Below are 15,315 nucleotides of genomic sequence, written 5' to 3' on the forward strand. Positions count from 1 at the left end.
CATCAGAGGCCATTCTAAACAGTCCCTCCTCAGCCTGCCTTTATGTCCTTTTCAGATATTGAAATGCAGCTTTCAGGTCTCCCCAGATCCTTCTCTTCTGCAGGCTGAACAACCCCGGCTCTCTCAGCCTGTCCTCGTAGGAAATGAAGAGCTGCCTTCCGTGAACACGGTGCTTGCTTCCAGCACAGCAACAGCTCCTTTGTTTGATTGGGAAATAAAGAAACGAATCCAGAAAATTGCACTTTTACTGCCTGAACCCCTTCTATTCATAGCAGCTCACAGCTTCTGAGAAGGCTTTGTCTGTCTCTCTGCACGCAGGTTATGAGAAGTACAACTCCATGCGAGCTGACCCGGCGCTGTGCTTTCTGGAACGGGTTGGCATGCCTGACGCTAAGGCCATCGCCGCTGAGCAGAGAGGGACAGACATGTTAGCAGATGGTGGCGATGGGTAAGGAGGACATGAAAAAAGAATTAATAAACTTTATCAGTGTTGTATATGCTGGCAGCAGTTCAGATGTCATCTTTTGCTTACATCTCGCCTGAGGAGCTGAGGGGATCATATGATGTAAAAAAGTACATAGAATTGTTTCCACAGTTGAGCAGGAAATAGCAATGTGCGACTTGGTGCACCGTGCTGATGGCTTCTGTGGGGTTGTGGTGGTGGTGGTGGGGTTGTTTTTGTTGGGGTTTTATAGTGTGGTGACTTTTGTCCAGAAAATCAGCTGCTTCTAGCCCCAAATTATTTCTTTTAAATGTTTTATAGTGGTGAGTTTGACAGAGAGGACGAAGATCCAGAGTATAAGCCAACCAGAATTCCCTTCAAGGATGAAATTGATGTAAGAACTTCCATCTTTATGTAATTACAGATATGTAATTGTAGCTGATCCATAGAATGGCTTGGGTTGGAAGGGACCTTGAAGAACATCTAGTTCCAACCTCCCTGCCATTGACAGGGACACCTTCCACTAGACCAGGTTGCTCAGGGTCTTATCTGTGTTTATCTTAATGTGCTGTTCTTAAGTTGGAAAGCTACCAGACTGCTGTTCTTAAGTTTGAGAGCTACCATATGAAGACACTTTCCAAAGCTTGGTTGCTGCTGTGTCTGAGAGATGAAATATTTATTCTCCTGGAATGATGACATGTGGTCAAAACTGAAAAGTAAAATAATTTCTCTCTTCTCCCCTAAGGAATTTGCAAACTCACCTCCAGAAGACAAAGAGGAGTCCATAGAGATACACCCAAGTAAGACTACAGCAAAGACATTGAGTAAGAGGTGGACTGTTTATGTTACCAGAGACATTAACTGTTTGTGTTAGCAGAGATGGGGATAGGTGGTGCTTTGGGAAAACACCACAGTCAACTTTGTCCTGCCAGTTCTCTTTGTGCTTCACCTCTTCCAAAAACAAGTGTTTACAGCCTAATCCACACGATGGCTTTCTGAGTTTCTAATTACATTAGAAGCTGCGATGATAAAGAGCAGATGTTTCATAACACAGCCCTTGGTGTTCTCCCCACCATAGTCTTGGAAAGTTACAAATTTGTTGTTTCCTCAGTATGGAGGAAAACTGCCAGGTTGAAGTGAGAATAATAAAGTGGAAAATCAGCAGAGGAGTTTCCTCAGAGGCAGAACCATGTTTGTGGTAATATATTTAAAGATGGGTTGCATTAATTTCAGTGCTTACAGTAATCATAATATGTTTGCATTCCCAACATGGAATCATGATGCTTGATGGTTATCTCTAAATGCTTCACAAGCGTTTTTGTGCTCTTGGAGCTGGATGGTTTTGAGTTCTGTTCTTTATCTCCTCGCAGTGTAGTTACCCCGCTGCTAATTTGTTATGCACCGATGTTAATGAGGCGTGTGCTCTTATCTGATAAACTAGGAATCAGTTAGAGCCACAGGAACTTTGCAGTGTTCAGTGGTGGGTTTGCAGTGCACAAACACTTCTCTATTCTCCAGACAAGCACAGCGAAAGCAACTCTGAGTTAGGCCAACTCTACTGGCCCAACACTTCAACCCTGACTACCCGGCTGCGTCGCCTCATTACTGCCTATCAGCGCAGCTATAAAAGGCAACAAATGAGGCAAGAGGCACTAATGAAGACTGACCGCAGGAGACGTCGGCCTCGGGAGGAAGTGAGGGCACTGGAGGCAGAAAGGGAAGCCATAATAACTGAAAAACGGCAGAAGTGAGTTTCTCAGGGGGTGTCTCTCTGTAAATCTTATTTCATTGAATCATGGAAGTGTTTGGGTTGGAAAAGCCCTCTAAGATCCATCGAGCCCAGCCGTCAACCCAGCACCACTGTGGCCATTAAACCATGTCCCGCAGTGCCATGACCACATCTTTCTTGAACACTTCCAGGGATGGGGACTGGACAGCCTGTTCCAATCCCTGGCCACTCCTGCAGCAAAGAATTTTTTCCCAATCTCCAACCAAACCCTCCCCTGCCACAATTTCAGGCCATTTCCTCTGCTTCTGTCACCTGACACTAGGGAAAAGAGGTGGACCCCCACCTCTACAGCCTCCTTTGAGGGGGTTATAGCGAGAACTTTGAGCTCGTGTTTCACTGGTGCCACTCTTCTTTTCTGAGGGTATGGCCTAAAAGAACCTGGGGGCATCCAAACTAGGCTTGGATTCTGGTTTATTCAGTTGGCCTCACTTCTTGCTTCTTTTCTTGCCTAGATGGACAAGAAGAGAAGAAGCTGACTTTTATCGTGTGGTGTCTACTTTTGGAGTTATTTTTGATCCTGTGAAACATCAGTTTGACTGGAATCAGTTCAGAGCCTTTGCTAGGCTCGACAAGAAGTCTGATGAAAGCCTGGAGAAGTATTTCAATGGCTTTGTGAACATGTGTAGGAGAGTGTGCAGGATGCCAGTCAAACCTGATGACGGTAAGTTCAAGCTGAATGTGGGAAGCAACATGAGCTTTGAGAGACAGACTGTTGAAACGTCTGGCCAGGTATAGTGAACTGGGTGCCCACCTAACACAATCTAATGGCTGTTGTTGCAGAACCTCCTGATATCTCCACGCTGATTGAGCCCATCACAGAGGAACGTGCTTCTAGGACTCTGTATCGCATAGAGCTGCTGCGGAAGATCCGTGAACAGGTTCTCCATCACCCGCAGCTGCCTGAGAGGCTAAAGCTTTGCCAGCCAAGCTTAGACCTGCCAGAGTGGTGGGAGTGTGGCAAACATGACAAAGACTTGCTGATTGGTGCTGCTAAACATGGAGTCAGTAGGACAGATTATCACATTCTGAACGATCCTGAACTCTCTTTTCTCGAAGCTCACAAAAGCTTTGCTCAAAACAGAGGGACGAGTGCTGCAAATCCTGTCTCTTCAATAAACCCTCTGGGTGCTGGCTGCAGTCAGACACCACCTATTGTCCCATCCACACCAGTACAGGAAGAAAAGACCACAGAACAAACGGAGTCTAAAGCTGAAGGGTCTGAAAACGCAGCAGCCAAAGAAAAGTCTGATATCAAAGAGGAGACAGATACTGCAGATAAGGACACTAAACAGGACTGTGATGCTGAGGCTGAGCCTGGCTCTGTTAAATGTGAATTGAAGGACATAGAAGTGAGCACAGACGTAGACCCAAAATCTATTTCTGAGAAAGGTTCAGAAGAGGACGAAGAGGAGAAACTGGATGATGATGATAAATCAGAAGAATCCTCCCAACCTGAAGGTAATGCGTTGGTCAGATCAATTCTGTCTGCTTAGCATGAGCCCCACAGCTGTTGTCACTTGTGCCAGCTGGTAAGTGGCACACACTGAGCCATCCTGGGCTACATGTAGCAGTTCCTCTGCCCTTCCATGTATCAGGTGGCTAGATAAGCTTTCATCAAACCCACCCAGTAGCAGTGGGGTATTCCCCCCCCAGGGGATGATTTCTAGGGTAGCTTTCTGAGCCAACAGGCGTGATCTCTGTGCCAAATGCAGGAGGCTGGGGCCCTGCTGCAGTAATTACTGAACAAAAGCCTGAGTTAGAAGCATTGTGTCAAGCCTGGTTGTCTTAACCTGTCTCGTTAGGTTGGCGTTGGGTGGTTGGGATGGTCTGCAGTTAATGCCTGGTCATGGTTGTCATTCAGCAGGAGCAGTTTCTCAGGGTAAGAATTTTGATGAAGAAAGCAACGCCTCCATGAGTACCGCCAGGGACGAAACGCGTGATGGGTTCTACATGGAGGATGGGGATGCCTCTGTGGTTCAGCTGCTGCATGAGAGAATGTTTGCCTTCTCCTTCTGGCCTAAGGTTGGTTAGGGGTCAGTGGCATGTGCCTCGCTGATGAAATATGGGAGGTGTGACTGCGAATCACAGCCAGCTTTGTGCAGTTCTGCACTCCTGGAGGACAAGAGACTCGCTTTGTACAAGTGTTTGTGGGACAGAATTTTAGTCTTCGTTTCATACAAATTAGCGGAGGAAATGAATGGATTTGCTGTACTCTAAGGGCTTTCCTTTAGTAAAACAGCAAAACTACTGACAGACATGAGTTCCTCAGAAGCTCCATAACTCTGTGTCAGCAGAATCCCACCTCTCACACCTCTGTTGGCAGAGGTAAAGTCACGGCTTTGAATGATGGCTTTTGTCTGCAGTGCAATCTGCAGTGTTGGGAGCGGAGGGTTTTGTAAGATCACCTTTGTATTTTGGGGTGAGGAGATTGCAGAGAAGACTATTGGTGACCTACATCATCTAAGCCATTACATAATGTTGACAGATGTAATTGTATTAAGGTATCCTGCAAACATAAGCAGCAGTTTCAGATGGGGTAAAGCTGTGTCTTATTTTGGTAACAATGCAGAAAATTGTCTAACAGAAAATGTTTTCTGTTTAAAAGAGGGAACCGTAACCTCCTCATAAATCCATACATAATTTATACTCTCCGTTGCAGGAAGGGGAGAGAGAGAGAAATAAAGTAGTAATAGTCTTAAGCTTCCTAATCACCATAACAGGGCCATCTGGTTTGGGATGGGGGGGCAGGGCAGGGGGGACCTTGCCCTTAATAGGCTTATTCCTGGGGAAAGCAAGCAGTCTGTTGCAGCTGCTGAGATCTGCTAGTGGCTTTTGCACTGCTCTGCTGTTGAGGAAGCTAACCCACGCTCCTGTCCCTTACCCAGCAGTACTCCTCCTTCTCCTGAAGTTCCTTCTACTTCAGGCATGCTGGTGTAGAATTGCTTAAATACTGACATGGACAAAAAAGATCAGATGATTCTCCTCCTCTTTGCTTTCAGCATGGAAACGTGGACTGAAAACAATTGTGACTGCAGTGGTAGTGTAAAAGTAAAGCAGAAGCCTTTTGCTCTGTGTAGCTTGGGCGTAAGCAGCCTAATAAACATAATTAGAGATTTTTAGTGTGCACGCTTCAGTGAAATTTGAAGTGATAATGGGCGTGGAATGAAAATTGACATTCATTAGCTGTCCCTAGCTTGGTGCCCGGTTCATAATGTTGAACTTTATTAATAGTGACGCTAATGAGGATCCACTTCCTAGGACAGAATGGCAGATCCAGCCTCTTGGATCTCCTGCCCCGCAGCTTTAAGATGCTGGTTGCAGATGTTCTGATTTTTACCTCCCGAACTGATGAGTTTTGTAAGCTGCTGTAGAAGGACACCGAGCTCCTCTTCAGTTTGTCACTTAGTAGGTTGTCCTACAGAAAAGCTTGATCTTGGTCCTTATCCCTCAGGATTAAACCACAGAATCAGTCAAGTTAGAAAAGACCTTTAAGATCAAGTCCAACCAAGGCTGGTGCTAAACCACGTCCTCCAGCACCACATCTCTGCCTCTTTTAAACACCTCCAGGGATGGGGATTCAACCACTTCCCTGGGGAGCCTGTTCCTGTGTTTGAGAACCCTTTCAACGTAGAAGCTTCTTCTTATGTCCAACCTAAACATCCCCTGGGACAATTTGAGGCCATTTTCTCTTGTCCTGTGACTCATTACTAAGGAGAAAGAGACTGACCCCCACCTGACTCCTTTAAGGTAGTTGTAGAGAGTAAGAAAGTCTCCCCTCAGCCTCTTTTTTTCCCCTCCAGCAAGCAGCTTTTTACTGTAAGTGGTATTTTATGCCACCAAACTGTGTAGTGGCTTCTCATAAGATGCTGAGTTAATGCTGACCTGCAGCAGTAGTTGGGTTTGGGTGTATCTCCTCAGCTTTGGGAGCTGGGCCATGCTGTTACCCTCTCTTGGAGTTTAAGAGGCAACTTTCACGCTGCAGGTTCATGCCGTGTTTTGCCTTTATGCAGGACCGAGTAATGATCAACCGATTAGACAACATCTGCGAAGCAGTGCTGAAAGGGAAGTGGCCAGTAAATAGGCGCCAGATGTTTGATTTCCAGGGGCTCATACCTGGCTATACTCCAACAGCTGTGGACAGCCCTCTGCAGAAAAGGAGCTTTGCAGAGCTCTCCATGGTCGCTCAAGCCAGCGTCAGTGGCAGCGAAGATATCACCGTTTCTCCTCAGTTGTCTAAGGCAAGGCTGCAGCTTGTTCTTTCTGACATAAAACCTTGTAATCTTTCTCTGTCTCACATAAAACTTTGCATCTTGCATGTGCTTTTGCACGGTAGAACAAACTAAAAATGGCATTTCTTTAAATGAAACAGGAGAAGATGAATCGTAGCATCCTAGAGTGGTTTGGGTTGGAAGGGACCTTAAAGATCATCTACTTCCAACCCTCTCCTGTGGGCACGTCTCACTGCACCACGTTGCTCAAGGCTCCATCCAAGCTGGCTTTGAACTCTTGCAGGGTTTCTTTGTATGAAATGAAGGCTTTGTTTTCCAAGCTGTGTGTGTTTGGGCTTTTCCATTCAGCATAGCAGACAGCTTTGCTAACGGCTGGCAATGCTCATTTTTCTTCAGGAAGATGCACTCAATTTGTCGGTTCCACGTCAGAGGAGGAGGAGACGAAGAAAGATTGAGATTGAGGCTGAGAGAGCTGCCAAGAGGAGAAATCTGATGGAAATGGTTGCCCAGTTACGTGAGTCTCAGGTGGTCTCAGAAAATGGACAAGAGAAGGTTGTAGATTTATCAAAGGCCTCACGAGAGGCAGCAAGTTCTACCTCAAATTTTTCATCTGTTACTTCAAAGTTTATCTTGCCTAATGTCTCCACACCCGTGTCTGATGCCTTTAAGACTCAAATGGAGCTGCTGCAAGCAGGTCTTTCACGCACACCCACAAGGCATCTCCTAAATGGCTCTTTAATAGATGGAGAACCGCCCATGAAGAGGAGGAGAGGAAGGAGGAAAAATGTGGAAGGGCTTGATCTGTTATTTATGAGCAACAAACGGACATCATTGACTGTAGTAAGACAGCAACCTTTTTGTCTCATGCTTGTTCTCCTCTGTCTAGCACTTTCTGAACGTGTTTGGAGTGGTGGTGTGGTCGTGTGTGGGTTTTATCCAACCAGCTTCTGTGTTGAGAGCTGGTGCTTCCTTTGGAAGCAAAGTGTTGTTCACATCAAGTTTGCTCTAGCATGTTGCAGCTGATCTCTTAAGTAGCTTCTACTTGCAAAGAGCTAACTGCTTTTTAAGCAAAACATAATGTATTTATAACAGCTCATTTTGAGGCTGAAGGATGTCCTTTTATTGTCTAGCAAAGGGAAGATCTTGGGGGCTGTTAGCTGGAAGTGCACAAAACCTGCTCTGCCTTTAGATCTGTGTTCTTTCATCTTCACCTGTGCTAACCATAAAGTTCCCTAATTCAACAATATCATTTTACATAGTAGGAATATTTAACCCCCACTAGCTCTTAGGTGTGCAAAACCTTCTTGAGCATTTAGTTTCAGTCCCTGAAATTATTTTTGCCGGGTAACCATGAAGTGAGAATTAATACAGATATTGATGTTTTCAGGAGGATGCAGAAGTGACCAAAGCTTTTGAAGAAGATATGGAAGCCCTACCAGCAAGGAACATTCCATCTCCTGGTCAACTGGACCCAGACACTCGCATCCCTGTAATCAATCTAGAGGATGGGACCAGGCTGGTGGGAGAGGATGCTCCTAAAAACAAGGATCTAGTTGAATGGCTTAAATTGCATCCCACTTACACTGTAGATATGCCGAGTTACGTACCAGTAAGTATCCAGAGGTTAGTTTTACAGATGTCAGAATTAATTCCCTCATGCTAGCCATAACCTTGGGTTTTGTACCTGTGACTTAAAGTGGTTGTGAGCAGGGGTTCTGTGAGTGGTGGTGCTTGTCCAGAAAACACACCACTACAAGGCCATGCCTTTTTCTTCTTTCCAGAAGAGTGCAGATGTGCTGTTCTCCCCGTTTCAGAAGCCGAAACAGAAGCGACACAGGTGTCGAAACCCTAACAAACTGGATATAAACACCTTGACAGGAGAAGAAAGGGTACCTGTGGTAAATAAGCGGAATGGAAAGAAGGTAAAAACACAGTTAGTTCAGTAGAGGGCTTTATGAGTGCCTTGGTGTGTGCAGAGCAGCTTTTCTGCTTCGGGCTTCCTCCTTTGAAAGTTCAGCAAGGGCTTGTAAGAATGAGAGGGAGTGAATTGAAGCTTGAGAAGGGGAGATTTAGAGTGGAGATTAGGAAGGATTTCTTTACAGTGAAAATAGTGAGACGCTGCAACAGGTTGCCCAGGGAGGTCATGGATGAGACCTTGAAAAACTTGGTCCATGACAGGGGGTTAGAACTCCATGATCTTTAAGGTCACTTCCAACCTAAACCATCCTATGAGTTTGAGGTCACTTCCAACCTTAACCATCCTATGAATGAGCCTAGCACTCAATTCCTCTAAGTCCTCCTTAGCTCTTCCAATGTATTCATATTAATCACTCAGGTAAACAACTGTTACTCTTCCAAACTACATAGCATATTTTTTCCCTAGATAAGAGTTTCGTTGCTAGCACTGCCTGAGATGCAGCATCTTACTACGTGCATTTGTATGCCATGATCTTCATAATTCTAGTTATCATTAGCTCCTCTCCATGTGGTTTTCCACAACCTGAAAGTCTTTGCTGCTATCCTTCAGAGATGAAAGTGCACAGATAGAAAACGTCCATAGAAATGGTTGGTTGGGCATTTGGCTGTGGGTTTGTTGTGTTGCTGTTTTGCTTTATTGTAAGTATTAACCTTGTCTCTTGATTAGATGGGTGGAGCTATGGCCCCTCCAATGAAGGACTTGCCAAGATGGCTGGAAGAAAATCCTGAATTTGCTGTTGCTCCAGACTGGACTGACATTGTTAAACAGTCTGTAAGTGAAACTCTTACTGCATGCTTCGCTGTGGATTACAGCACAGGGAAGTGGAAGGCTGTGTAAATTGATTATTAAGTCTTTATATTGTAGCTGCTTTAGAGCTGAGGAAACTGTAGAGTCTGGGTGGGAGTTACCCAGTGCAGGGTGGGTGGTGATAGGAGGCTGCTGCAGCATGGGTATGAAGGACACTGGAAGAATCATCTGCGGTGAGAAACCTTCAGCATTTGGGTTGAATTAATTTTGGCTTGCAAGCAACAATCCTTAATGAACACAAATATTCAGACATCAGGAACTGTGAAGAAAATATTTGTCATGTTCATAACAGAACTTCATCATCTTGGTAAGGAGCAGCATCAAAGGATAAAGATTCCTGCCTTTTCTTTTACGACTTGTTTGAAAACAAAGGGCAGAGTTTAGGTTTTGATAAACTCTTTCTGTGCTGAAGCTCAGTGTGGAGTACAGAGGCACAACCTCCTAGCTGCAGCGTACCAGAGAGGGGTTTTTAATGGAGCTAGAGAGTTCCAGCATGTGTTGTTTTACTGTTGTGTGTAAAAGGAAAAAGAATCTGTGACTTTGCTTTCTTCAGTTGTTCCTACATGTTCTGCTGCCGCTCGCTCGAGTAGCTAGCTAGTCACCATGTGCCAGGGCTGGGAAACAAACGGCTCTTGGAGTATGCTGAAATCCCTTCTGTTCCTCCCATCATCACCAGTTAGCTGCTGAAAGCTCTCAAAGCTGATGGCCATTAAAGCTTGGGTTCTTTTTTTTCCACGTCTCCTTTTCAGGGTTTTGTTCCAGAGTCCATGTTTGACCGTCTTCTCACTGGGCCTGTTGTGAGGGAGGAAGGAGCAAGCAGAAGAGGAAGAAGGCCAAAAAGTGAAATTGCCAAAGCAGCTGCAGCAGCTGCTGCTGTAGCATCAACTTCGGGAATCAACCCACTACTAATGAACAGTCTGTTTGCTGGGATGGACCTGACCAGCCTCCAGAACCTCCAGAACCTGCAGTCCCTCCAGCTCGCAGGCCTGATGGGCTTCCCGCCAGGGCTGGCAACAGCTGCTGCTGGGGGGGACGCTAAGAACCCGGCTGCCATGCTGCCTCTGATGCTGCCGGGCATGGCAGGGCTGCCCAACGTGTTTGGACTGAGCGGATTGTTGAATAACCCAATCGCGGCGACTACTGGAAATGCCACTGCTGCTTCCGGCCAGGGGGAGGCTGAGGACGGCGCCTCTAAGGGCGAAGAGAAGAAGAATGAGAGTGAAGAGGAGAACAAAGACTCCGAGAAAAGCACAGACACTGTTTCTGCTACTGACTCTGCGAATGGATCCGTCAGTGCTGCTACTGCGGCGACCACCGCCACTGCCACCACTACCACCACCACCAACACTGGATTGCCCACAAACCCTCTGGCCTTCAATCCTTTCCTGCTGTCTACCATGGCTCCTGGCCTCTTCTATCCATCTATGTTTCTACCTCCAGGACTGGGGGGATTGACTCTGCCCGGTTTCCCAGCACTAGCAGGACTTCAGAACGCAGTGGGCTCCAACGAAGAGAAGGCTACTGACAAAACTGAAGGAACTGCCTTCAAAGATGAAGAAACTCTGGAAGGCAGCGACGCAGAGGAGAGCCTTGATAAAACTGCAGATTCCTCCGTTTTAGAAGATGAAATAGCACAGGGTGAAGAATTAGACTCACTTGACGGGGGGGAAGAAATAGAAAACAATGAGAACGATGAATAACCCCAGAACCAGTTACAGTTAAAGTGTTTGAAACTTTTGACAAGTGGTAGTCCTACTGTTTACACTCACAGTTAAATGTCCATACTTAGTTTTTATAAGCTGTTCTGTAACATAGTGTAGCAACAAAAAAAAAAAATCGATTAAAAAAAACACATAAAAAAAAGAAGACAAAAAAAAAAAAGGACAAAAAAAAGGAAGGACAAAAAAAAAGAAGAAAAAAAAAGAAGGAAAAAAAAAAGAGGGGAAAAGGTTTAAAAAAAAAAAAAGGTTCAAGTCATGTTATACAGATGTGTCAAAAAGGTATCTTGGTCATTAAGTATTGTGCAGTGCATTATTTATTATCCCTAGGAGAGATGAAATTTGAGAGGTGATCATGTCTTTTTAAGGAAATTGACATAATGCTCTGCTGGTTTTGGTTCTGTTTCGTTTCTCTCTTTGCTTTCTTTCTTTCCTTTCTTTTGGTACCGTTGGTGTTATGAATTTAAGCAGCAGTTTGGTAACCGAGTGGCACTAATCGAAGGAAAGTGCTGCTTAAAGGAAGGATGAAGTTATCTATTTAAGTTTGTTTGTTTGTTTGTTTCATTTTTAGTCTTTTTTGTTTGTTTGTTTTCTTTTTTTTTTTTTTTTCTTTTCTTTGCTGTGAAGGTCAAGATGAAATTCACCACACACACACACACACACACACACACACACACATATCGGACTGGAGCTTCGTTTTGACTGCCCCAGGAGCTCACCCACGCGCGCACACACACACCCCCCCCATCATCCACACACACACAGCACACCACACATTCTCTCTCTGACAATCTTCATGATAGTGTGAATGTCTCTGTCTCTGAGACACAGCAATAATAAGGCAGCTGTTGAATGTGAAGAGTACCTTTTGGAATAAAAAAGATTAACCCCCGGGGAGAAGGTTCTTAACAGGAGAAAGCTACAGTTTAAAATCGTCTCGTGATGTTGTAATGCACTGGTAGAAACAAACAAACAGGAAAAAAAAAAAAAACCATAACATATAAAAAGGAGGAAAGGGAAAAAAAAAAAAAAGGAAAAAAAAAAAGGAAAAAAAAAATCAAAAGGACAAAAAAAAAAAAAAATCAGGTACCTTTTTTTTTTTTTTTTAAATTAAAGGACTTTGTTACTTTAGCCACAAAGCTAAACAGCATTACCTCAAACTCTAAACTAGCCTTGAAGTTTACAGACATGACTTTGTAAATGTGTTTGTTTTGGTTTCTTTTTCTTTGTTGTGATGTCTCTTTTGCTTTGGAAAAAAAAAAAAAATCTGGGTTGTTTCTTTTCTGTTTTGGTTTTTTTGTTTTGTTTTGTTTTTTTTTTTTGGGTTGGGTTTTTTTTCTTGTTATTTGTTTTTTTTTTTTTCTTCCCCCCCCCCTTTTGTTTGTTTTTCTTTTGTTTTGTTTTTTCTTTTCCCTTTGAAAACTGCTATCATGTAAGATAAGATGTAAATTGCTGCCAACTGTAGTAATGATGCTTTTAATAAAAGTGACCCATGATATGCAGAGATGTAATTAGAGGATGTAGTGTTTAGGGATGTCAGCTCTGGTGTTCACTTCCTGTGTTTGTGGCTTCTTTTTGTTGTTGTTGGTGGTGGTGGTGGTTGTTGTTGTTGTTGTTATTTTCTTTCCACTGCCTTATTCTTCATAGCTCAGTGACTCTAAATGCTGAGCCACCATCTTCAGGGGGACCAGGCAGGAACCTTCATCTTTTCCACTCGAACTGACTCCACAGAAATGCTCACTAAAAACCCCTTACTTTACTCCTTCAAAGGGGCAGAGAGACTGAGGATACTTTAAAATGTGTTCAGCGTGTGATAATGTGGTACACTAAAGAACAAAAAAGGCAAAAGAAAAATGAGGCTTTAATAGGCACAATATCTAGGTCATTTATCCTTGGTTAATGGGTAGAAAAACACAATGCTGTAGTGACAGCAAGGGACACAAAGGCTCTGTGGTATCCTGTAGACCAGAGCTTGTGATGCCAGAAACCACTGTGTCAAACAACCTACATGAAACTAAAACTGACCCACTTTTCATAAAACCCAGTGCCTCTTCTGGAGAGCTGCCCATTTGTAGCCTTTCCTGACCTTTTGATATGGGAGATAATGTAGTGCTGGAGAACTTCTGCTGGCAGCGTTGTCACCTCGGCACACGTGTGCACAACTGGCTCCAGAGCCAGCTGAAGAGGTTAGGTTCTCGGTGGAGTACGTGAAGCCATTAGCAGTTTGAGTAGCCAGCTGTGGGTGCACCTCCAGCTTGGGACTGAGTCTTAGTGCTACTGGAATGCTGGAGAGCTGCACATCTTCCACTGGTGTCCACTGGGAATTTGGACCAGAGCTGGAGTGGACAAACTGTTGCAAGGCTAAAATTTGGATGTATGAAAAAGGGTGAATTTGATCTGAAAACAGAACGGTTTGGCTTGGAAGGGACTTGCAAAGTTTATTCAGTCCAACCCCCTTGCAGTCAGCAGGGACATCCTCCACTAGAGCAGGTCCTTCAGAGCCCTGTCCAGCCTCACCTTGAATATTTCCAGGGAGAGAGCCTCAACTACTTGGGCAACTGTTGTGGTGTTCCAGCAGCCTCATGATGCAGAACTTGTTCCTCACAGCCAATCTAAATCTGCTCTGCTCTCGTTTCAAACCCTTGCCCCTCATTCTGTCCCTGCAGACTTTTGGGAACAGTCCCTCTGCAGCCTTTCTGTAGCCCCTTCAGGTACTGGCAGGCAGCTCTAAGGGCTCCCTGGAGCCTTCTCCGGGCTGAACAAGCCCAGTCCCCTCAGCCTGTCCTCATAGCAGAGGTGTTTCCAGTTCTCTGATCATTTTTGTGACGCTCTTCTGGGCCCACTCCATTTGATTCATGCCCTCTCTCTTCCAAAAAAAACCCCTGCAGACCACAACAAAAGTGAGAGGCTGAGGTATATGAACCTGGAGCACTGTGTCCAGTTCTGGTGCCCTCAGCACAAGAAGTACAAGAGGGCTACAGGAGAGATGGAGAGGGACTTTTTGCAAGAGCTTGCAGTGAAAGGATGGGAGGGAACTGATTGAAGCTTGAAGAGGGCAAATTGAGGCTGGAGATGAGGAAGAAATTCTTTCCAGTGAGGGTGGGGAGACACTGGCACAGGTTGCCCAGGGAGACTCTGGATGTCCTCTCCGTGACCAAGGGTGGATGAGACCTTGAGCAACCTCTTCTAAGTGGGAGGTGCCCCTGCCCATGGCAGGGTGGTTGGACCTGGATGATCTTTCATGTCCCTTCCAACCCAAACCGTTGTGTGCCCCTCAGGTGTGTTACAGGCTGCTGGAGTCGTTTGAGCTGTGGTTTAAGCTGGTTCCACATCTCGTGTCTGATGTTTTCTGCCTCCTGTAAGAGCTGCCTGGTTCTTCCCATAGGCTGTGCTCCACACACTGCTGCTAAACAACCATTTCATTTTTCTTAAAGTCAGTTTTACCCCAGCAAAGATTTACACAGACTAATGATATCCCTTGGGAGGGCCCTTCCTAATTGGTGAGAGCAGGAATTACCTCGTTAAAGGCCACACCAACCCTGCCTCCAGCCGGGGTGGGAGTTCTGGTAACCGCCTGTTTCTGCCTGTAGGTGTTTGGGCATGGCAGCATCCCAGTCCTGGCGTGGGGTGTCCAAGTGACAAATAGGTTGCTGTCACCCCAGTGTTCCTCTGGAACGGTGCCACTCCTCTGCCTCTGCTAGCGCAAGGAAAGCCATCCCTGGGGAGCTGCTGCAGCAGAGCCGATGCCGCGGTCATGCTGGAGCCACCATCCTCTGCCTCTGCTTCCCACGCAGCCTCTGCTGCCTGCGAGCCCCAGGACCTGCTCACCTGCGGCCGAGAAGGTAACGCGGGAGTTTTGGAAGGGACACGGGCCCCTGGTTGGAAAAATGGAGTGGGGGGGATTGCCATCTAATGTTGGAGAGATGTATTACATGGAAGCGTGGAGGGGGGTGGGTTTGGCACCGCTAGTGCAGAGGAACGGTCACGAAGGTCGGCACCGGGTTCGGAAGGGTGACGGGAAAAGAGTCTTCCCTGGGGAGGATGCTTGCAGCAGACACCCTTCTGCACTTGCCTCACACCTGGAGCACCCTCCATGAGAGCATCTACACACTGAGCCAGCCTCCTAAACGGGGGGTGGGGTTTTGCTTTTAACATAGACCATAATTACCTGGAGCTAATGAAGTCTGACCTGCAGCTATCACCAGCGTCTAAATTTCTTAAGCAAGGACTGAGGCAGCACAAGGAACAGATTGGGGACTACCAGCACAGAGCTACTGCAGCACAAATAGCTCAAACAATTACGATTTGATGGTTTTACCTGTGCTGACAGCAACCTGTGAAAGGTGGGAAAG

General features: G+C 45.7%; 1 protein-coding gene across 5 annotated transcripts in view; it reads left to right on the forward strand.

Annotated features, from left to right (window-relative positions):
* The window catches only part of CHD7 (chromodomain helicase DNA binding protein 7), a 130,784-nt gene extending 118,496 nt beyond the window's left edge, over positions 1-12,288 (forward strand). The window contains exons 26-39 of one of the 5 annotated variants that reach the window (XM_064170816.1): positions 319-448; positions 764-836; positions 1,188-1,266; positions 1,961-2,189; positions 2,684-2,892; positions 3,012-3,689; positions 4,093-4,253; positions 6,242-6,469; positions 6,857-6,974; positions 7,203-7,300; positions 7,848-8,069; positions 8,242-8,382; positions 9,105-9,209; positions 9,995-12,288. In XM_064170816.1, coding sequence (XP_064026886.1) covers positions 319-448; positions 764-836; positions 1,188-1,266; positions 1,961-2,189; positions 2,684-2,892; positions 3,012-3,689; positions 4,093-4,253; positions 6,242-6,469; positions 6,857-6,974; positions 7,203-7,300; positions 7,848-8,069; positions 8,242-8,382; positions 9,105-9,209; positions 9,995-10,945 — 3,422 coding nt within the window. In that variant the 3' untranslated portion in view covers positions 10,946-12,288. Of the gene's footprint in view, positions 1-318; positions 449-763; positions 837-1,187; positions 1,267-1,960; positions 2,190-2,683; positions 2,893-3,011; positions 3,690-4,092; positions 4,254-6,241; positions 6,470-6,856; positions 7,301-7,847; positions 8,070-8,241; positions 8,383-9,104; positions 9,210-9,994 lie in introns of all 5 variants that reach the window. The other 4 variants (XM_064170812.1, XM_064170814.1, XM_064170813.1 and 1 more) reach the window with 4 other exon arrangements.
* The last annotated feature ends 3,027 nt before the right edge of the window (positions 12,289-15,315 follow it).

Source organism: Pogoniulus pusillus, chromosome 34 (assembly GCF_015220805.1).
Source record: "Pogoniulus pusillus isolate bPogPus1 chromosome 34, bPogPus1.pri, whole genome shotgun sequence".
NCBI classification, from domain to species: Eukaryota; Metazoa; Chordata; class Aves; order Piciformes; family Lybiidae; genus Pogoniulus; species Pogoniulus pusillus.